The sequence below is a fragment of the Argiope bruennichi genome, chromosome 11 (assembly GCF_947563725.1).
Source record: "Argiope bruennichi chromosome 11, qqArgBrue1.1, whole genome shotgun sequence".
In the NCBI taxonomy this organism is placed as follows: Eukaryota; Metazoa; Arthropoda; class Arachnida; order Araneae; family Araneidae; genus Argiope; species Argiope bruennichi.
Genome location: NC_079161.1, coordinates 35,071,441 through 35,094,836, shown reverse-complemented (window position 1 = coordinate 35,094,836; position 23,396 = coordinate 35,071,441). Strand labels below are relative to the sequence as shown.

The following is a 23,396-nucleotide window of genomic DNA, read 5'->3' as shown; positions in this document are numbered from 1 at the left end:
AGCTCTACAAAAGTTCCTTTCCATTACCAATTTGTTTTTCTTTAATACCTTAAAGAGTGTTTTACAGTTGAATGAAAGTACAAGTTATTATAATGCCGGTAAGCATAAAGCATAATGGCAATAAGCATAAAAGTTATATAGGCAAAAATATTTTATAATCTTGGTAGATTTTTCTTATGCCTTTCTTTTATATCAATGCTTATAAATTATAATAGTAACTAATAGTGTAAAAAAAGTGTAGCACTAAACTTATTCTGAATGTAATTACAATAATGTATAAATACATATTATCGGTATATCTGTTGTTATATAAATATATGTTATAATTGTTATGTAAATATTTTTTTAATGAAAATTAAGTATAACTTGCAAGAGACGATTGTGAAGTGTTGTACATAAGAAATTTTTATAAAATACTGAAAAGCATTTACTTATAGTTTTGAAATTCGCACACAGTTAGAAGATTTTGATTCATGATACCAACAGTGTGAATTAAGTATTACAATTTCAAAACATGTAATATTCATTTATAGCAATGTGTTTTTGTTTTTCTCATTGATATTGTATAATTATGATCTGTTTAATTTTTTATAAATGATTATTTATTAGTTTTGGAGGACTAGATTTTTTTTTTTTTTTTTTTTTTTTTTTTTTCAAAATTACTTACCATTACAAACTAAGGAAAAAAATGCTTTTATAAAATATTTTTTAATGGCTTTGAATAGCGTCCAGTAAGGCATATATTAATGATATATGATTTTATTTTATTATGTATTCATTTTTATTGTTGATAGTAAGATGTATCTTTTGGGCAAACTAACTGTATAAAAAAATGCAATAAGTAACTAGTCATTAAAAATTTACGTAATACCTAATTAAAAAAAAATTTTTAAAAAGGTAAAAATTATGAAAGTTGCATTTGTTTATTGCATTTGTTATTTGACTTTTAAATGCAAATTTCATATGTTTTTGTCTCATAAAATAATTAAAAGAAAACTATATAGAGAAAAATTAATTTGGGTTAAAACTTTTAAAAATTACAAGTATTTTATATGTTTTTTAAAATATGCATGGCAAAATTTACAATTCTTAAAAAATTCTTCAAAATTTACAAATTTAAAATATAGAAACTGTTCAATTAAATTAACTGTTTTGAAGTTACTATTGATCTATTTATGGGTGCATATTGTAATTCTGAACTGTGGTCATATAAGAAGTATAACCTTTAAAGTAGAAAGGTGATTCAAAGTTTAAGGTAACAAGTCCTCTGAGAGAAAAGGTTTTTTCAAGAAATCAGAGAAAGATACATATTACTTTTACATATGATCACTATGATTCTTGAAACATTTGTACTATTGGTAAGCCAATCTATCGAAACTAGTGGAGATGAAATCAAGGTACAGTTCATGAAGCCACATAATAATGGCTTCTTGAACCTCTTTATCGATTCTAAAATAGGACTTGCTAGGTACTTCTTCAATGGTCCAAAAAAAGGAAAATTACTAGATGTGAGATATAGGATGTGGGAGGATGCTCCAATACATTCCATCGGAAACACTGTTTCAAATTACACGCAGCCAAGTCCATGTATAGTCAAACTTCGTCATGCAATAATAGGACTCCATCTGAGAGCAGTTCCTATTGTTTCTGCAGATTGCCTTGTACTTCACACTTCAATCATTGATAGTGTATCTGCCAGTGTTGCTATCTACTGTAGTATTTGAATGCTAAGATTATCTGTTCTATTTAGACAGAATTTAATTCTAATGGGAAATTTAGGCACCTGCGAGAACTTTTGTTACCTTACTTTTTGAACTACCTACATAGATTTAGAATCTCTTCCTAATCTCTGCACCTCTCAAACCAGCAGATGATTTAACGTGAGTTAAGGGCAGATCATTAGTGAGATCTGATCTTGAATGCAGAGCCCTTAAGTTCTAAAGCCGTTATTTAACAACCAGGATTCTGTGGCTCGCATTCATTAAAGATTCAATATAAAATTTTAATAAAGTATGAATTTGTTGTGCCTTGAGGATCAACTACCTTGTAAGAGGAAGATGTGTTTCACTTCCAGTGAGAATGTTGTGTTAATTGTAATTAGAGATTTACCTTGGAAATTGATCTCTGAAATGTGATTAGAATCTCTGAAAATGTGATTGTGTCTTAAATATCAAGTTCAGAATTATCAAATCAATCCCTCACTAATATGTAGGACAAATATCCTATAAACTGAAAACAAATCCTAGGATATTAACTGAAAGTTTCAAATGTAGTATTTTTGAAATGAAAGACTATTAACTTTTATTGCAGAATAAGAATTTTAATTTTATCAAATTTAAACCAAATAAATAACTTATTTTTGTTATTGTTAAAGTAGTACAAAGCAGACATATATTAAATTTTTAAAAAATTGATAATTGTTTTGCAATGCTATTAATTTCTTTATATTATTGTCAGTCAGTTGTTATAGATATAAGGATTAATCCTATGAGCCCTGACCACCTGATATTGCCCCGTTCGACAGATGCCTGACTTGGGGGCTTTGGGGCATTTAAATTAGTTTAAGGGGTGAAAGGTATATATCTTTCTTTAAATTCATTTATCCATCATCCTGAGTCAGGCCATTGTCGAACGGGGCGATCTTGGGCGGTCAGGGCTCAAAGGGTTAAATAATGCTAAAATTTTAATTGAAAATCATGTCTATTTTGTTGATTTATTTTCATGCTTCTATGTATATATTTGCATTTATTTCTGAATTACTCCAAATACTTTAAAATAGGATAAGTGAATTCATTTAAATTATTTCAAGAGCTCCTCGGTTTATATTTACTTAAGCAAAACATCTATTAGAATTATTTATTAACATAAACAAAAAAGATAATTGTTTAAAAAATTATTTTAATATTGATATATAATTTATTTATTTATATGGAGATTCTCTTACTGCATAAGTTAATTATTTTGTTTGTTTAAGAATTGCACGTATAAAAAATGAAAAGTTAAATCTCTCATATTAATTTTGAGTTCAAACAGGGGAAATATGTTGCATTAAAATTGAATTCTTATTGTATTATATAAAATCCTGCATACAAATTAGATTTAAAAATTTTAATTTTCATATTTTGGTTAATTTTTCTGAATATTATATATTTTTATATAATTTGTTTTTATGAATCTTTTAACTTGATCTTCAAAAGCAGTCTCAAGTAATAAAGTTATTAGAAAAATAGTTTCTTAGATTTTTGTAATTTTATGTTTAGTTCATTGAAAATCGAGTTTTAAAGACTAATCAATTTATGATTTTACTATCTGCTGAAAATGACAGTGATGTGATGTAGGAAAAATTTGTTTTGAGAATTACTTCATCATCATAAGCATTATAAATTTCTTTTTAAATATTTGATGTCATTTCATAAGAATTTTAAAAATTAACCTAGTTTGATATAATTTGCCAGAAATAATTTAAGTATGTAGTGTTATTAATTTTCATTATTAGTCAATGGAAAAAACAAATAAATAAAACATTAAGCTTTGAGTTAATGGGTTTCAATTGATTCTATATCAATTGTGGATATTTAATAATTGGTTCAATAATTGGCTGAAGAATCAATGGTTAAATATTTTCATATAGCTCAAAATGGGCATTTTCAACACTGTACTACTTTCAGGAGTTTTATTTTAGGATATCCTTATAATCTAGTCATTTTTTTGGATGTAATAAAACTAAAAAAAAATTGATTAAATTATATTTAATTTATTAAATATGATTCAGTTAATAATTTATCTTATGTGAAATCAAATATTTTTAGATTTCTGTAATATTTATAACTTTAGTGATTCAATATAATTAAAAAGACCATCACAAAAAAAGAATGGTGCAGTTGATTAGTTTTAATATTAATTTGTAATATTTTGTTATCTAAATCGTTTGATATGGAGGCAGCCGAAGATATTGTGATTTATATTGATTGTGTTAGAATTTATCAGTTGTACAATTTGTAAAATGTAAACAAGATTAATACTGTAGTTTTATGATTCTTATACATTACTAAAAAAATAATGTGGATTCATTTATGTTGGTTAGGGAAGGAGTAAACTGCAATGAGAAAATAATTAGCACAAATACGAATTTTGCTTCTTTTTTATGAATCAGTTCAATGAACTTAACATCGAAACATTAAGTGAGAGTAATTATTTACCAACCTGCTTTCATTGCTTTGGTATAAATGTCTTTTTAGCATTCAAAATATTTGCAAAAATTTCATTTTTAAATAGCATTCTTTATATATATTAACATAATTAAAAATTTTTAAAAACTAAGTAATATTCATCTATTTTTAAAATATCTCCATTTCAAGAAGTTCCAATGAATATAATAAAGAATGGTAACAATTTATGTTGCCTTTTATTTAGACATTTATTAACTTCTTTATAAAAAATAATTTTTAATTAAATCATAAAATTGCTGTTTACTCCATTTCTATGGACATTAGTTTTAAATTGAATCCAGACTGATCCTTTAATAGCATTTTCGAATATTTTTTATGGAAATTTCCGTTTTCTTTAGCATAGTGTAGGCTAAAGGCAAAGAAAATTGTTAGAGCATGTTTTCACCTTCTATAAATATTTGTGATAGTGATGTTTTTGACTTCGCAGTTCAAGCAAATGTATATTTGTTAATATAGAACTGCCTTATACTCTTCATTGTAGTAAAACACTATTTTGTTGTTTTTTTAAAAAGCTTTTTTCAGATTCTGGCACCACTTAGCATTCTCAGAGTACTGAATAGCAGTTGAAGGTGAGTGATGATACAAAGATTCATTATATTATTATATATATAATATTATTAAGAATTATAATAATATTTAAGATATATAAAAGCATCAAATATTGTTAGCTTCATTGGTGCAAATTCATATGATTCAGCAAAGATTTGTGATAAATGGCTACATGTTATTCTTTGTATCAAATAATAAAATATAGTAATTTTCTAAAAAAAATAATAAAAGTATGTTTTTATTTCTTTTCAGATTATAGATAATTTGTGAAAAAATCCTTGATGAATCCAGAAGCCTATACTCTTTAATGTCCTATGAGAATTATAAAGCAATCCTGATTTGACGAAGCACAATGTTAATCTAGAAAAAAAATTTCCTTAATGGACTCTTTTAATGTAAAAGTGCAAAAGAAAAATCTTTTTTTTGCACATTCAATGCATTTGTGAACTGTGATAAATTTTATACTTGTATATTTGCTTTTGTAGAATGATATTTCCATAAATTAATGGATACTCCTACAAATGTATTTTTACTGTGATATTTACATATTGTTAAATAAATTTTTTGAATTTAACATTTAGTGTCTATATTATTCTTTATTTATACTGTGTGTAGTACATGTCCAAATTCTTTTAATAATCAGATATCTATATATTTTAATTTAAATAAGGAAGAAGAAAAAAAAAATATTAGTAATATTTTTATTTGACACAGTTTATATAAAATAAATTTAAAAAATTCAACATCAACTGCTATCTAAAGGCTTCATATATTTAGCTTGAATCCATATCCTATACATTTTCAATTGTTTTCCTCTGTTTACTTGTAATCTTTTGCTGCTATAAAGTTGAGTCTTTACTAACCCAGCAGTTGTAAATAAGTTGTGCACTTCATCTAGAGAAATATTTTGAAAGGATAATCAAAAACAAATATATATATATTTCAATATCCCACTTAACAAATAGTCATACTTTTAAAGATTCTAAACTACAATTAATACATAAGTGGTTTAATATCATACAAATCAAGTGGCACTACATTTTCTACACTGAATGAATGAATTATTTACTTACTACAGAAAAGTGAATAGCTTAAGTTAAGTAAAAACTTGGAGACCTACTAATTAAAACTATAACCTTTTTCAAATTTAAATAAACCCAAAAATTTACTTTTAATTATTGTTTACAGACTGGTAGTAGAATCTGAACCTTGGGATTTTATTACTAAATCTCAATTTTACATAAAATTCCACTGAAGATCTACGGTATATGTGGGCCCAGTACACATTAAATCTAATATTGTTAGTCAAATCTTTACCTTATGATGTGATAAAAAATTTATAAAATAGAATGTTGGTGCAGGTATCATCCTTCTCATCTAGTCACAATTCAAAACCATGAGATTCATATTAAAAGCATTTATGTATTTTCAAAATTTATCAATATTTACTATAACTGATAAAGGGAGAAAAAGAAAAATCATATATAATTTAAACATTAAAAAATAGAAAATGAGGTCATTTATCTCCACACACAAATATGATTTCCAATAGGAAAAACTGGAATTTACTTACCTTCTGAAAAGAAATATACTCGTGTGCCATCACCTCTAACATAAAAGTGTTGACTCAAACAACGCCCAGGCTTGAATCGGAGTTCAACCATGTCATACTTCCCATAATCTCGAAACAAGATTTCCCCTCCTGGTTTTAAATATTTTGCTAGCCTATTCACAGCATATTGCATTCTAAAAAATAATAAATTATCATATTCTTTAAAATAAAAATTATGACCAGTAGTTATTATATGATTCATGCTAGAAATGAATTATAGTTTTAAAATATTAACAAGTGCTTAAAAAAATGAGGAGTTAGGCAACATTAATATGAAAACAGAATATGTAGCACTATTATCAAAAATTGCATGAGTTATCTGCAAAGGATGTGGCAGTTAATATTTCATAAAAAAACTTTAATTTAGATAGAATATATAAACAAACAAAAAAGCTATTGAAATCACTCTTAGGTATACATTTATTTGGATATGTATTAAATAAAACTTCATTAAGTGAAAATATTAGCATTTTTAAAAAAAAAACATAATAAACACAAAGGGAAAAAAATCTCATATTTTATAGGCTCAACTGACCATACAAAAATCATTCAATACAGCAAAGGACTAGAATGAATCTATTACATCCTACTTGGTTATAAATTAAAAAACTGTAGAATTACTTTTCAGGATGAATTGCAGATAAAACGAAAATTAATAAAATGAAATCAAGAGAGTTTTCTTCAAAGGGAACTTCCCAGACATCGGATGATATATCGCAAACAAAAGCACAGCATCGGTCCGAATTGTAGAGTGAGTTACTCTGAAAAATTCAACAAATTACATTATCTAATAATCATTTGCAATGTTAGCTTTAAATTAATTTTTATAATAAAAAGAGATATTTGTTCAATTGAATGCACTACAAATAAAAAGATACATTATATATAAAAAAAGAGATGTATTTACACACTTTTCAAACAGAATTTAATCACACCATGTTCCAAAAAATCAAAACTTGCCAGATATTGAATACTAAATTTTTCTCAAAACCATTAATGACTTTTTAAATGGACTCTAAATATATTTATATTTAAGATTCTCTCAAGCACATAGTTGCTTGCATAATTTTACAAAACATAATCATAGAATAATTTTTATGCATAACTGTAGGAAATATATACATATATACAAAATTACAGTTAAAGATTTTTTTTTACCTTCACTAAAGATACAGCAACTTCAGAGAAATCACAACAATATACAAACACATTTGAAGACCTAAAACAAACAAACAAAATTTTAATATTTTGTTTGTTTATATATATATATATATAAACAGTTTATATATATATATAAACTGGAAAGTATGGTTTTGTTTAGTTAAGGTAAATCGATGCCCTATTGTGGCTGATTACAGTGATCAGTCCCTTCTCTATATATCCTGATCATTAGGACCTTCATAAATTTAGCCTGCTTAAAACTCACACACACAGCAGATCTTCTGTTGGAATCCCAAAGCTGAAACATTGTCATCAAGGTAAAGTACAATCTCAAGGAATTTCACAATTAATTTATTCTTTGAATAGATTTTACAATTAAAATATCAGTATATATGTAAAAGTACATGTGATTAATCAGGTGATCATGTATAATCACCAGTAATTATACATAATCATCAGTTTATTACATTTACTGTAACATATATATTTTTTACCACTGTCTATAATGCTCAGAATGTAAAAAAAAAAAAAAAAAAAAAAAAAAAATCCTTGTTGAAAATATCAAGTCAGATTTGATACAAGAGTACAAAGTTTTAAAAAGAATTTAGCATTGCTGTTTTTCAAGCCCACTGAATATTTTTAAATGAAAGATGAAGAATTCTAAAATGTATTTTATCAATTCTAGTCAAGTTACAAAGTATTACATACTTATCTTTTTAAAGATATATATTCACATCTCAAATTTTATTGATCTACAAATTATTTATTGATATTATAATGTTTTTAATGATTTGGGAATATTTACATTAAAAGTGAAGGAATAAAATTAACAGAACAGAGTAAACTGTTGATTTTACTATCTTAATTTTTTCATTAAAAAACAGTAATGGAATTTTTTGAAAAGAAAAATTCTATACAAATATGTATAGTTTTCTATATACTTACATGTTTGTTTCAAGTATTGGAAAAACTGTGTTTCCAACACCACAGCCAACCTATAGAAAATAAAATCACTTTTAGGATAAGAAACAAATTAAAAAAAAAAAAAAAACATCTTAATTTCTGTAATTATAAAAATACAAAGCAAAAATTAATACATGATTGCAGCTGCTATAGAGGAAGAACTTTTTTTTTCTTCATTTAATCCTATGAGGATAGAAGTTGCATTGTATTTACTAGAAAAAATTATACTACTCAAATGAAATTTCAAAAAATGGACATTACAAACTTAAGTTTAAAAAATAATGTGTTATCAATAAATCATGAAATGTTATCAATGTAAATTTTGCATTCACCGACTCAATTTTTTTTTCTTCTTTTCTTTAAACATTTGTAATTTACATTCAAGGCATTATTCTACATTTCCTGGACTGTTTTTAATGCTATTTATATCAATTTTAGAATATAGTAATTACAAATACTATGCCAATATCTAAATCCACAAACATAAGTATATATATTTTTAATACACCACAAAGTTCATCACAGTTTTTTTTTTTTTTCTTCTTCTTTTTTTCAAGTCCTTAATTAAGGCCTTGTAGAATCCTAAAATTAAGATGGATGGAAAAAAAAATGTTTTATGTAAATATTCTAAATAATATTTTAGATTCTTTTCTACAAAACAAAACTCTTTATTACTATAATTCCAACAAATATATATTTTTCATATTTTTTTATAAGGGGAAAAAAACAAAAAAAAAACTATAGATTTTGAATTTAAAGAGTTTTTTCCCCCTTTTAATTAATGTTACAACATACAGAGTAACCATAAGGGTTTAGTTACAGATATTCCTTGTTTTTATTGTAATTAAAATTAATGAGTAAAATGTATGAATAATTGTGAATGTATGAATAATTTTTTTTAAAAAAATCACACACAGAAATAATATTATACAATATTCACAAACATTTTTTTTATTATTAATTAGTAAATTAATTATTAGTAAATATCCCCATTTACCTCATTTATTATAACAGAAATTTCTTCAGGTCATAGTACAATTAAGAGAAGAAGAATTTAATTTATTCTATTTGAAATTCAATTCCACTCCAATAGTAAGAGAATTAGTTCTAATTTTATTATTCTATCTCTTAATTCATAAAAACCTCCCCCCCCCCATTCTTTTTATTACAAATGAGCCACCTTTAGCAACTAGCTGGTTTGCAAAGAATGCTGGATATGTTTAATTTCAATGAAATCTCTTGTGTATAATTTGATGCATAAAATTGTTATTTTTAAGCAAAGCAATAAAGCCATGTTATTTAATTCTACTCATTGTGCATATGATTCATTACAATACAGTTGAGTCCCATGATATCATAATGGTAAAAGCGTAGATACATAGTTTATTTGTTTTCTAATTTTTCTGACATAATTCATAAAAAAATTTCTAGACATTGCTCTTTATTGCAATGCTAATTACTGTACCATAAAACTATGAATGCCAATCTCCGTAAAAATGTGTTCTGTATAAAGGTAAGATTTTTTTTCCCCCATGGAAGAGATCGTTTTTATCTTTATATTTACCCAAACTCAATTTTTCAATTAGGTAGAGTAATTTTGAATACATATCTGAATTCTTCAGATTTTTGTAATTTTGAGTAAGTATTTGAAAAGTTATAAGCAAATGAAAATTTAAACTCCTAATGTTAAAATGATATTTCGCATTTTTTTTTTCATTATATTTCAAGATATAAGAAATTTAGTCAACAATTCTTACTTTGCATTAAAATAGTTAATACGCAAGACTAAACTTATGCATTCATAAAAATATGAAATTTGGAATGCTGATGTTTTAAGTCGTAAAACATCAGGGAATAAGGGAGGTCATCTTGTTTTCATAAAATTATTCTCTGGCAATTTTAAATAATAATAATAAAATTGGAATTAAAGGATATTCATACCTTTTAACACTGTTTTAGATTACATTTTTTTTCTTTTTAAAATAAATATTAAGATGAAAGGGAAAAATCGTTATATAATCTTTACTCTGATTTCATCTCAAGTGAAATTTTATTTAGCACAAATGGGAGTCAATTACAATTGAAGAAATGAATTGTGAAGTGTTTAATTAATTATAAAAAAAACACAGAAGTAAAGTTCTGTATTAAGTACAAAATTTATATAGTGTAAAATACATAAATAAAATTTTATTGAATAAAATACCAAAGCGCTTCTTCATTCATAGATAATGGAATGCCACTAGACTTTCAAAAACTACCATTTTTTAAAAATCAAATAAAAGAGTATAAACATTTTAGTAAATATCTTCTTTATATAATACACTCTCTGGAAAAAGATATTAAGCATAGAAAAATTCTTAAAAACAATTTAAAGTACCATTTGGTGGAAACTTGACGAAGCAAGTTAACAGCATGGTTTTGTTTCAAAAGAAAAGTATCAGAAAATAAGTATTTGAATTTTCTTTTTCAACTAATCTAAATTCGTTAAGTTAGTTTTATTAATATTAACTGCTAAACTTGTCCCAGAAATATTATTTATCTGTTATTTATTTGGAATAAAGTATATAAAAGAAAGTGTGGATTTCAAATTCTTATTTAGGCTTGTTACATTGCCAATAATGTAATGGCATATAAAAACATTTTTTTTCCCCCTCAAAACAAAGTAATTGTTTTAATGAGTTAAATGAAAAGTTGAATAAAAAAGTAATATGGAAAGTATTAATAGCGACCTATTTGCTGCATTTACTGATATAGTTCCTATATCTTTTTTTCTCATATATTATATGTATAACTGATTTGTGTCAAATCTTATATGTGTGTGGAGGGAGTTCTAATTATACAGAATCAGTTAAAAAAATAAGAAATTATAATTAGACGAATTATATAGGAGGTGCAACTAGAAAATTTGAAGATCATGCAAAAATAAATATTTAGATGGAAGCTTACACAAATGTAATTTAAATATTTTTGTAAAGGTCATTTTTACAAAGCAAATGATATATTTACCTTGTACTTAACTTCTAAAGATTACAAGCAATAACAAGTATTCAGACATTTTTTTAATGGAATGTAGAGCTTGCCCAGATTTTTTAAGAACTTATTTCTTGTTCCATGTCTTCCAAACACTAGGAACCTCACAATGATCAAGTGTAGGAACTTGATAGTACAATGAAGACCCATCAAATTCAACACTCTAATCACAATCATTCTAACACATTTTCTGCTGTAAAGTAAATTCTATGACTATTTGCAAAATGCCCTCTGTGCGATGCCTTCAAGCATTACAAAAATCCTTCAAACAGCTTCATTGCTGCTAGATGTCTTAATTCATACATTTGAATTTCATCACGTTAATGTCATTACTTATTAAATATAACCATGTAGAACCTTTGTTTATATGTTTTCGAATATAATTGATAAATTTTTTAGAGCTGCAATATTTGTTATTGATATGCTGATACACAATAAAAGACTATTATATATTACATCAGATCTACACACATTCTTTATTTTTACATAACTTCTATATTCAGTTTTCTTTCTCCAATACGGTGGATATAATCTGTGTTTCTTTCAAAAAAAATTTTTTTTTTTTTTTTTTTAAATACATTTTCTAACTTTTACACATAATGATTGGGAATTAATGTTCCCATATAGGCCATGTGACATTTATGTCTTATATTATATAATATTAGAACAATTTTAAGATTTGACAATTCAGTACTAATTAAATCATCAATTCTATGATCATGAAATTTACCCTGAAATCAAAATAAAACCCGTGTACAGGAAGTCCATATTTCTGCCATTCAACTGTATACATGTAGCCTCTTAAAGCTCCAAATATTTTCCCTTTATTTATAAGGTTAGTGTGAGATTTCAATTTCAAACAAAACACTCTACCACTTAAATCAATGTGATCATAGTTCTTTTGCTTTGAATTAATTTCTAGTCTTCGTTCAGTTCTAGTCTTCATTTGAATTAACTTGATTTTTATTACTTTTGTCTCAATTCATCTGTGTTTTAGATGCAGCTCTAAATACTATGATGTTTTTCCTGTTCCATTTTTTGGTTTTAATTTGAATAAGAAATAAGAAATAATTTCTAGTTGCGATTCCGAAACTATTTCGTTTTGTTTCCAAAATATTTCTTACTTTGATTGTGTGTGTGTGTGTCCATTTGAGCAGATCTTCTGTAATTTCCAACACATGTCACAACACCTTTAGATTCATGCATATACTGAAGATGATCATGGCATTCCATAGAGTTCCTTTTAAGGCATAAATGCAATGATTCAGGTTCAAATTTAGTATACGTATCCACAATATATTGGTGAAAAAGTACCTTGCACCTTAAAAATGATGCTGAACTTTTCTAAAGTTATTTCACCTGCAGGATTAGTTTATCACATTTCAAAGTTGTATCCATTTTCATCTTGCCAAAATATTAATGGATATTCAATTCATTATACATCCAATGAGTTTCTATAATGTTCATTTCATTATCTCGCAGATTTATTGAAATAGTAAGGCTATAATGTTTATCATCAGTTAATATAATTTCTACTTCTGCTGTCATTGGAGCATTTAATTTCCATTAATGTCCTTTGGAAGGAATTCTATCTACAGGAATTATAAATTTTATTTCAGGGGTTTTTTTTTTTTCTTTTCTCTTATTTTCATTGCATATCTAAAGCTTTGAACATAGCAATTATGCTGGTGTAAAATATCTTGTAGCTGCAACATTATTTTTGATTTTTTTGCATATGCAATTTGAATTTGCCTTCCCATTTAAAAAAGACTGGCAGGAAGAGTATGTATCAGCCATTTGATTCACATTCGTAGTGAATATTTGATCACATTTAAATGCAGAAATCTCCTTTTGCCTCCATGCAAATTTGAAGTGTAAATCACTTAACTGTTTATTAGTTTCAGATGCCCTTAAAGTAGCTATTCTTTTATTATTTGATACTTATCTAAAATGACTTTCTTGTTTTGTTTCATCTGTTTTTGTGAAATCCTTTCTTTGATTATTAGACATTTGTCTGTGATGTCTTATTATCCATTTCAGATGCCTTTGCAATAGTTATTTTTCATTTACTAGGAATTTGTTTATTAAGCCTTTCCTCACCTATTTTAAATGTCATTGTAAGTAGACATTCTTTGGCTATTTGGGAGTTGCCTTTGTTAATGTATGAGTTTAAATATTTGTGGTTGATGTTCATCTCATAATTCAGGATTTTCATCTTCAGAGATGCTGCGATTCTTCATCATCTTCTATTCTGAATTGACTTCAAATATTTCTTTCCTTGGAGGAACTAAATATATAATATATATCTCTGATAAATAATATAATAAATATAAATAAACTAATTTTTTTATCAATAATTCAAATAAATGAACACTTAATTTAAATAGCACTTAAGAAAGTACAGTGTGACCAGCATTTCTGCGGTTTGATTTTTCCTTACTTCTTTCCCTTATTTCCATTTTTATATAAAAAAAAAAAAAAAAAAACCCTTCTTTTACTTTTTTTTTTTTTTTGAAGCATCTAAAATCTGATTTTGTTTTATTTTCTTTCTCTTGAGTATTGCATAGCACATTCTTAATAGTATGTGAAAAATAATGTTTACTCTTTCTTACTAAAATCAGCATAGAATAAAAATTTAATGTTCAGTAAACAAAACAAAAAATTACTTTTAATCAATCATTAGGTTTCAGATAAGCATAATTTTTGTAAACATTTTCTTAATTTTTGCAAACATATTAATCAGCCTGTACAATATACTAGAAGATGTATGCTCTTCCAGGTGGACTTTTCTCAGAACTTTACTATCCAAATTTATTCATGAAAGATTTAATTAAGAAAATCACATGCATATTGGCAGAGTACTTAAGAATGAAACAATCTATTTCCTTTTAGTGTAATTTTCACTGTTTATATTGTTTACTGACACCCAAATAAAGACTGAATAATAATATCTCTAGCAGAAACGTTATCATTTAAGGAAAGAAAATAAAAAATAGCTACAAGAAAATATTAACTATGTACTTTTAAACTAAAAGGAGATTGTATTGCATCAAAATAAAAGAAATTATTCAGGGACAGCAAAATTGCATAATTTTTAGCTCAGCAAACATAGTAAAAATAATAATAATAATAATAATAATAATAAATAAAAAAAATAAAAAAAAATAAAAAACACCTGCACTAGGCAGAATGATTAACTGATGTATATTATACAAAGATAATAGGAAATTTGGTTCTTATCATTACATTTTTCTTTAATGTATAAAAAAATTTATTTCTATAAAATGTTAAAAAAAGATGGAATGAATGATTATATGTATAAAACTAAACTCTCTCCTCTCTGATATGGAAAAACTAAATGAAATTACTTCCATGTTGATAATATCTAATTCAAAAATAATAAAATCTAAATAATTTTTAATTAATAAATTTTTTTTTAAAAATCAACTGAAAACATATTTTTACTGACCAAAGTATGTCTACTACAAATTTGAATGAAATGATCTACTTGTATGGCACTCTCTGAATGAAATGGTCTATCTTGTATGCAATAACAATATACATATCCTTCTTTAAATTTTGTAGAGAAAATAACTCCTTCATACAAGGGAGATATGGGACTCATATAAAGAAGGAATGGAACATGGTTTCAGAAAATAAAAATTGATAAATAAAGTATTTTGATATTCTTCTCCATTCAATGATATATGGTTTTAGACATGTCAAACTGATTGCAATATGTTATTATTTAATATATTTATCTCTTTCTGGATGTTTTTTATTCCCTATATTAAAAAAAATGGTATTTTTTTTTAAATTTAGAGCAATAAAAGCTTTAATAACTAACTTTCATAACTCAGCTTCATTTTTTTTTTCATTACTTAATATTTATATACTGCTCACTACTTTTATCATATTTATAGTAGAATTTCCCTTGATGGAAATTGAATGGTAAACATGATTTTAGGTAGAAAATTTGTTTTATATGAAATAATACAGTATGCATTCATAATTTATATGATACAATTATTAGCAGAAATAAAGAATAACAAAACATATTTAGCAACATTGGTGCTCTTAAACAAATTTTTGAAAAAGAGTGAAATCTTATTTTATGATTTTTGTTTTGTTTAACAGAAGCTCAGCTTTTTTATTGTTGTACATTACTGCTTTATATTATATACCATAACAATATATACTAATGTATATATTTTAATAAATTTAAGATCAAGTTACTACTGTGTGGTAACAACTTAACAACTATTTTTTTTAAAATAACATCAAGAAAAATTAAAAACTTTAATCATTAGTATCTTTAGCTATTTAGAAAATGTATTGAAATGTAATCAAGCATGTCCCATTCCTCCCATAGTAGAATTTTCTTTTTAAAAATGTATATAATATAAAGCATGCTACATTTAAGTTTAATTTGACCACTGGTTTGTAAACACTATATGTTTGAGTTTATTATACATTTAAAATATTTTTATTTTACAAATAATATTAATGAAAAAAAAATATTGCAAAAATAAGAATTTGTATTTAGTCATGAGACATAAAAATCAGGTTTTCTGTTTTAAACACAAATAATATAATAGTTGGAGTAACAATTAGAATCAAAAGGTCCATAGCTGCTTTATCTAATGGAGAAACTAGAAATGGATTCTGATTTTTAATTTAGATATAAATGCAGCTGTCCTATTCCTCCCAAGTATCCCTCATTAATAATAATATCTATGTTTGCATTCATTTATAGGAAATTCAGAATAAAAAAATGACCTCATAATAAATATAAAGAATTACAAATATTAAGAAGAATTCAAGTAAATAGAAGTAAATCAGTTTCAAGACATAAAAGTTTTCTGTTTTAGAAGCATGCACACATTCTTAATAAAGTTATATTATTTCATTAATCCTTAACATAACAATGTAATAATTGAAACATACCAAATAGATATAGCCTATTGAAATTTGTTTAAATCTAAAATTAGAATAACTGAATTATAACACTAGCTTTTGGAGAATACACACTTACCTCAAATATATTAATTCTTTCTTTTTCTTGAATGGCAGATGCTTTATTAGAAATATTTTCAGAGGTATTTTCATCTTCATTTGGCTCTGAATTAATACATAAATCAGGAAATTCAGTAAACAGCCAATGGCGGTCTTTGAAAAAACGATTTTCATGAATATTGTAAAATTTATCCCAAAACTGATTAGCTTCATTTTCATACTTTTCTATAAAGAAATCATTTAAGAATTAGAAATTTTGACAAAGCTTTACCAATAAGTACATCATTCTAAAAAATAACTACAAATGAAAATATAAAATGTTTGGAAAAATAGTTCCAAATATTTAATCTTAGTGGTATTTAATATTTTTAGAAACATTACATTGAGAAATAACATAGTCCATGAGGAGCCCACCCTCTGCATGCAAAATTGCCACAATTACTGATAAAGTGGAAATTCTATAATGTAATCTCATTCTGTCAAATTTATGTCAACTTAATGATCAAAATATATTATTCCTTCATCCTAACCATAAAAGTCATAAGGAAACAAAGGTGGTTAAACTAATGTACTACAAAGTAAATTAGTAATGGAAAATACTTGCATAAATTCTCAGTTAAAAACAAAATGTCATTACAAAATCATCTCATCATTAGTTAATTCAAACATAACTTCAGCTTATTCAATTTCTGAAAAGTTAAGTTTCCTATCAGCAATATCACTACATTAATTAATTTGTAGTTGTTTTTATTTTGATAGTGAAGACAGAATAAAAGTCTGTAATTAACATTGACATTTTGACATAGCCTGACATTTCATTTCTTTTATTATATTACTTTTTTATTTTATTTTACAGTGAGGGACTAATAAATCCAGCAATAATAAATTCATTCATGCAAGGTCATAGAGAAAATTAAGAATTGGGGGGGGGGGAGGAAAGCCTATGTGTGTGTATGTGTTATTTTTAAATTTTTGAATTTAACAAGATCTTATTATAGAATATCTTTTGATTTATAATTATTTTAAACAACAACAACAATATATATATTACAATACAATAACAAAAAATTTAGGAAACACCAATATGAAAATATATTTTACAACCAATTAATAAACATTTCAACTTTTAAAACAGAATAATGATGCTTTTAAATGCAGTTGAATTAGTTAATGTAGTTAGAATTTTAAAATAAAAAAAACTAACATATCAATTATTAATACAATTTTTATGCTCAATTTTATTACTATTACTTACAAGTTAAAAACTATTCCATCTTTTCATGTTTATTTATGAGCACTTGCCAAATCAACACTTTACAAAATAAAGAATTTCCATTCATTTAATTTATATTTTTACATAAAAAAGCTTCAGATTAAACCTTTATATATTAAAGAAATACACTACTGAATATTATCTTATACAATTACAGAACTGATTATTAAAAATTCTTAATTTCAGATGCATAAACAAACTTTGTTAATCTTTTTATTTTATATATAGGATGCTCCCTCTAATTGATACCTAGTATTATATACAGTGGGTAAAAAAAGTTTCCGTACAGAAGACAAAAATAAAAATAAACTAGTATAATTTCTAATCTTTGCTTCTTATCTTTATAAACTACTTATATATTGTTAATATGAGTCTTTAAAAGGGAGTTTCATAATAATTTTTTCTTTTTTACAAAACTCAGCAAGTCCATTTGCCAATTTTAAGATAAATGACAAAGTATCATGCAAAATAAGTTTCCGTACGCAATATGCAAATTCCTCCTGACGTCCCCTACAACTAATCCACAGTAAGTATTCGAAGTTCGATGGTTTGTCAGAGTGAAGAATAGGACATAACAACAGTTTCATTCCAATGTTTCGGTGATCATCTTAAAATGGAAATTCAGAAATCCATTAGAAAGTTAGTAATGCAAAAAAATGGATTACTTATGCATAAAAAAAAATTTAAAAAATCAGTGAAATGACTTACAAACCAAAGTCTACAGTGCAGTATATTATTGAAAGATACCGTTATGTGTAAACATTTGAGGATAGAGATCAATCCGGGAGAACTCCGAAGTTAAATCACTTGCATAAAAGAAATATCATATGTAAGGTGCAAGATAATCTCTCGGATTAGTACACCTCAACTTGCAACTGATTTAATTGTTAATTACAACATTAAATTTGCATCTTAAATTGTGAGAAATGTCATTTAAAAAAGGTTATAATGGATGAGGGGCCCATAAGAAGCCTGTTACAAGTTTCTGCTACAGAAAAAGCATCTCCAGTTTACAAAGAAGCATATAAGCAAGCCTCTATCTTTTGGGGAATCGGTCCTTTTTAGGGATGAATCAAAATTTAATATCCGTGGGTCAGATGGTTGAGTTATGATCTGGTGGGAATCAAAACAGCATATGTTACTTACGAATTTATGTGGAACTGTGAAGCACGGTGATGGTGGAATATGATATGAGGGTGTATAAGTGCTGTTGGTGTCGATATTTATCTTTTATAAATGGAAATATTGATAGGTACATACATCTTGACATTCTAAAAAATGACACAAAGAACAAGGTTGAACTCAAAAGGGTCATTCAAGACATTTGGAGTAATATTTCTCCAGAAACAACAAAAAAACTGAAGGAGGTTATGCCACTACATTTGAGTGATGTGATAAAGGCCAAAGGAAGGCCTACCTATCATTTAATGCAAGTTGGTCAGCATGAAAAAGGTTTTTTATGTACTATATAAAAACCGCACGGAAACTTTTTTGTTCCTTATTAGTGGCATTTTTCAATTCCATCAATTTAAGTATTTAATTTTCTTCATAGTTTTTCCTTTATAATATTCATAAATAATAAATGAAATTGTGTTGAACCAATTTTAAAATTTCCATTTTCATAACAAAATATTTTGTGCCAAAAATTAAACTTTTATTAACAGTCATAGCTGCGTACGGAAACTTTCTTTACCCACTGTATCTGAACTGTTAGAGATACACATATACTTCCAAAGGCAAAAATGTTTCAAAAGATATAAAGAATTATGTTTCCTCTTGTTCAGTAAATAAATGCAACAGCAAAGAATATTTTGAAATTTATATTTTTTTTACAAATCACACCATTGTAAATATGATATTCAAAAGATAATCTTAACAAGCTAACATTTCAAACAAAAGTAAATTCCACCTATCTGAAACCAAAGTTGAACAAGTTATGAAGCTTTCAAGTTCCACAATTTTAAACCAATGAATGGCCACTACATGAAAATACTATGCAATGATTAGTGGATTTTCCTCAAGGTAAACTTAGAAACAGTCTGAAAATCATCTAAAAAAGTGATATTCAAAGCTTATTAAACTAGTCAATTTCAGTTGTAGGAGTGCAAAATTCTAATTGTTAAAGTGATAGAGTGTTGAGCATATTTTACTTACTAAGAATAACTGCTAACAAATTTTGGTATCACTATTTTTTTTTAGAACATTTATTGATATAAACAAAAAATATGATTTTTATTGTTTTAAGCATTTTTCCAATTGGATATATAGGCTTATTACTAACATTTAGAAATTAGATATTAGTCATGGATGCCTGTGGTCTTCAAAACTTTAATTCATGGCACCCTTAGAATTATATGATCTTCTGGTGGAACCTTATACCCATCTTTAGAAGTACATTTAAACCAGACATTATATAAAAGCTAGAAACAATGACAGCAGATACAACTGAATTTAAAATTTGCATGTTTTATTTTATTATATTATACTTAGTTATTCATGCCAGTACTGGGCACAAATTCTTACATAATTCCATTTAGTGACTAGGATGTGACTGTATTATTTTACACTAACAATAGAAATTTAGCTCTATAAATGATATTAGCAGGAGCATTTTGAATTCATTTTTAAACTCGCTAAAATCAGCATTACTGGAATTAAGATGATTCTGTCTTACATTTTCATATATAAAGTATAGAGAAGGTATTGTAATCATCAAAAAATTCAAACCACATTTTGACAAATCTACACCTTTTAGACCTTAATTTCAGAAACTCATTTTTAAAAAAATGTCTGCCAGTCTTGAAATTTTTTTATATAGTCTTAATGATAAATTTATAGATTTCTATCAAATTTTGAGCAAAATCCATTCAGAAAAAATCTGCCTGTCCTATTGTTCAAATATAATTTAACACAACTACAAAACAGTCAGACCTAAATGGATAAAATTTGGTATACATATTTTAACATCTATATTGTAGACAACTATCAAATTTTGAACTTAATCAAAGAAGAGATTGAACATCTATCCATCTATACTTTTAGAAGTATGCAAATGTGATAAATCAAAAACACTATGCTTAATCAGCCTATATCAAATTTGGTACGAATTTTTGTGACTAAAACTAACTTGGTGTCAAACTTTGGTTTTATATAGTAGCGGAAAGAAAGCACCTAAAACACAAATTTAACTTTTGGATAATATTAACCACATATCAGGATGAATTGCCAAAAAATTCGGCAAGGATGATATGACAGATAAATTTAAAATGTCAAGTTCACAACAAAGATTAATATTTTACAACTATTGTATGCCAATGTCATACAAGGCATACTCTATCTTACTCATGGTTAATAATTTTTTGTGAGGGATAGGGGATAGTATTTTTATTAAAATATACACAAGAAATTTTTGGAAAGGCCATTCCCACTGTAGTACTTTCTAAAGACATCTTGGAACACTCTAAAATTCTGTAGAACCTAATATGTAGATCACTGCTACATATCAATAATTTTATAATTTCATTAAAATTATCACTGAATTCAAATTAAAGTATCAATATTTCTAATAAAGATTACCCTGCTCTTCTTCAGATACCAATGCCTGAGAGTTGTATTTTATTTTTTCTTCAGCATTTTGTTTCAATTCTTCATCCCATTCAACATCATCCCTAAGAAAAAGAATAATACTTAAGGCAATACTCCAATATATACATAAAATTTTAAAAAATCAGTAAATTAAGACATACTTTCCAATTTTATTTAAATAAATAATTTAACTGAGAGAAGTTTGATTTTAAATATATGGTTAATAAAATGAATGGAGGTTCTAGGGAAAATAATGTAGTGTTTGAATTACATTTTCCACTCCACCCACTCACCCTAAAAAATTCTATAAAAGCTATGTAGTAAATAAAATCAATAATTAATTTAGCAAAAAAATCAAAAGCTCATGAATGTTAATTGAGAATAGCTTTTGACAGATTTGAATCATATTTTGATTGTACTATTTGTTAATTTCAGTTCCTTTATTACTTTTTATGTCACTTAAATTTAAGTACTTCTTTATATAAATTTCTTTAATTTTTTTTGCACACAGAATATAAAAATAGACACAACAAAAAAATTGAACACATAGGTTTATGATAAAATTCTTATTGCTGTATTTAGCGACACAGATGACAATATGCAAATGCAGAGTGAATGTTTCTCCCAACGAACACAATTACCAGGCAAATGAAATAAGTTGCCAATGCAGACAACTGCAGTAATTTTGATTTGTCATTATAATTTCAAAATGATTTATGCTCAATATTATAAAAATAAGAATAAGGAAATTTATATACTTAAGAAAGTAAAATCAATTAAAAAATATGATTAAGTAAAAACAATTAACCTTACATCTTTTTTATTACTCTTATCACATTTTATTAGAAACATATACCTTTATTGTTTTATCTACACTTAATTAATAAACTTTAAATATTACAATCAACAAATTTTAAACTTTAAAATGTATTGACTTTTTATCAAAAAATAAAAACCATTACCTGTCTACTTTTCCACTTTTATTTATTTAGCATTTAAACGTAGCGCATGAATGCTTGGCTATTACAGCAATTGTAAATTTAAATAAAACATATGAAAGAAAACTTTTTGTTTTTTAAATATTGATATGTGAGATTTTCTTTGTTTCAAAATGTTAATTGAAAACAATACAATCCTACAATATACCTGATTTAAAAAAAAAAATTAGCTCGCAAGAATTTATAACCTCCTACAAAAAATTGTGGTTAAAAATTCATTTCAGTTAAAGTATAAAATATGATATGCTCATTAAAATTTACCATGCATTGTGTTGGAATACTTTATCAGGTTCATTCAAATATCGAGTACCAAATTGTGGTTTTTTCCGGTCTTCGGTGCAATCAGAATTTTCCATTTCCAATTATTTAGTTCAAAACACGAAAATCAAGATCTAAAAAGTGCACAGAAATAGTTGATAATTTTACTTCAGTGGCAAAGCAAATTTGTGAAAATAATACATATGAACTTGGAAGTAGGAGATTGGGATTTAAGCATCACAAGCTGTTATTCCCTGTTTCCAGATGAAGAGAACAAAAAATTTATATCCATAAACAGAAGAGCGCAAAATTAGAGAATCGTTAACCGGAGGACGCTTGAACCCCCCATTTGAAGTTGAAAGGGGGGAGCAGTGGGGGGAAGCAGCACTGGAGGACGGATTTCATTCCGGTAGTGATGGAAATGGGGGAATCGATGTATGGTTGCTTACGGAAAAGCTTTTTTCGCCAAAATTTGAAAATTTATTTACCCGCCAAGAATGAAGCGCATTTTTGGAAAGTATAGGGTGGAGTGTGGACGAATGTCGGTTGGATCTATGATGAAGGCAGACCTTATTTATGCACGATCTTTTTTAATAAAAGAATAATACCGTGTTATAATATATTTATTTTTGCTCATAATTACGTTTTATGAATCTAATTTTTGACTAGAAATTAATATTGACTGTGGCTGAGAACAGTGGGAAAGCTGAATTTTCTACAGG

The 23,396-nt window shown here is 26.0% G+C and overlaps 1 protein-coding gene and 1 long non-coding RNA gene across 2 annotated transcripts; one reads left to right on the top strand and one right to left on the bottom strand.

The window, feature by feature from the left end:
• Positions 1–3,271: 3,271 nt before the first annotated feature.
• Positions 3,272–5,352, top strand: LOC129957553 (uncharacterized). Its single transcript, XR_008782775.1, has 2 exons — positions 3,272–4,798; positions 5,031–5,352. It is a non-coding gene; the product is annotated as an uncharacterized LOC129957553 (long non-coding RNA).
• A 113-nt stretch (positions 5,353–5,465) lies between these two features.
• Positions 5,466–22,981, bottom strand: LOC129957583 (tRNA N(3)-methylcytidine methyltransferase METTL2-like). The gene is made up of 8 exons (XM_056069996.1): positions 22,678–22,981; positions 21,410–21,501; positions 16,580–16,785; positions 8,497–8,546; positions 7,549–7,609; positions 7,012–7,151; positions 6,352–6,524; positions 5,466–5,672 (listed from the first exon to the last, which is right to left on the bottom strand). Exons 1-8 carry the CDS (start codon positions 22,770–22,772, stop codon positions 5,524–5,526), a joined length of 966 nt encoding a protein of 321 aa, XP_055925971.1. The 5' UTR covers positions 22,773–22,981; the 3' UTR covers positions 5,466–5,523.
• Positions 22,982–23,396: the final 415 nt, after the last annotated feature.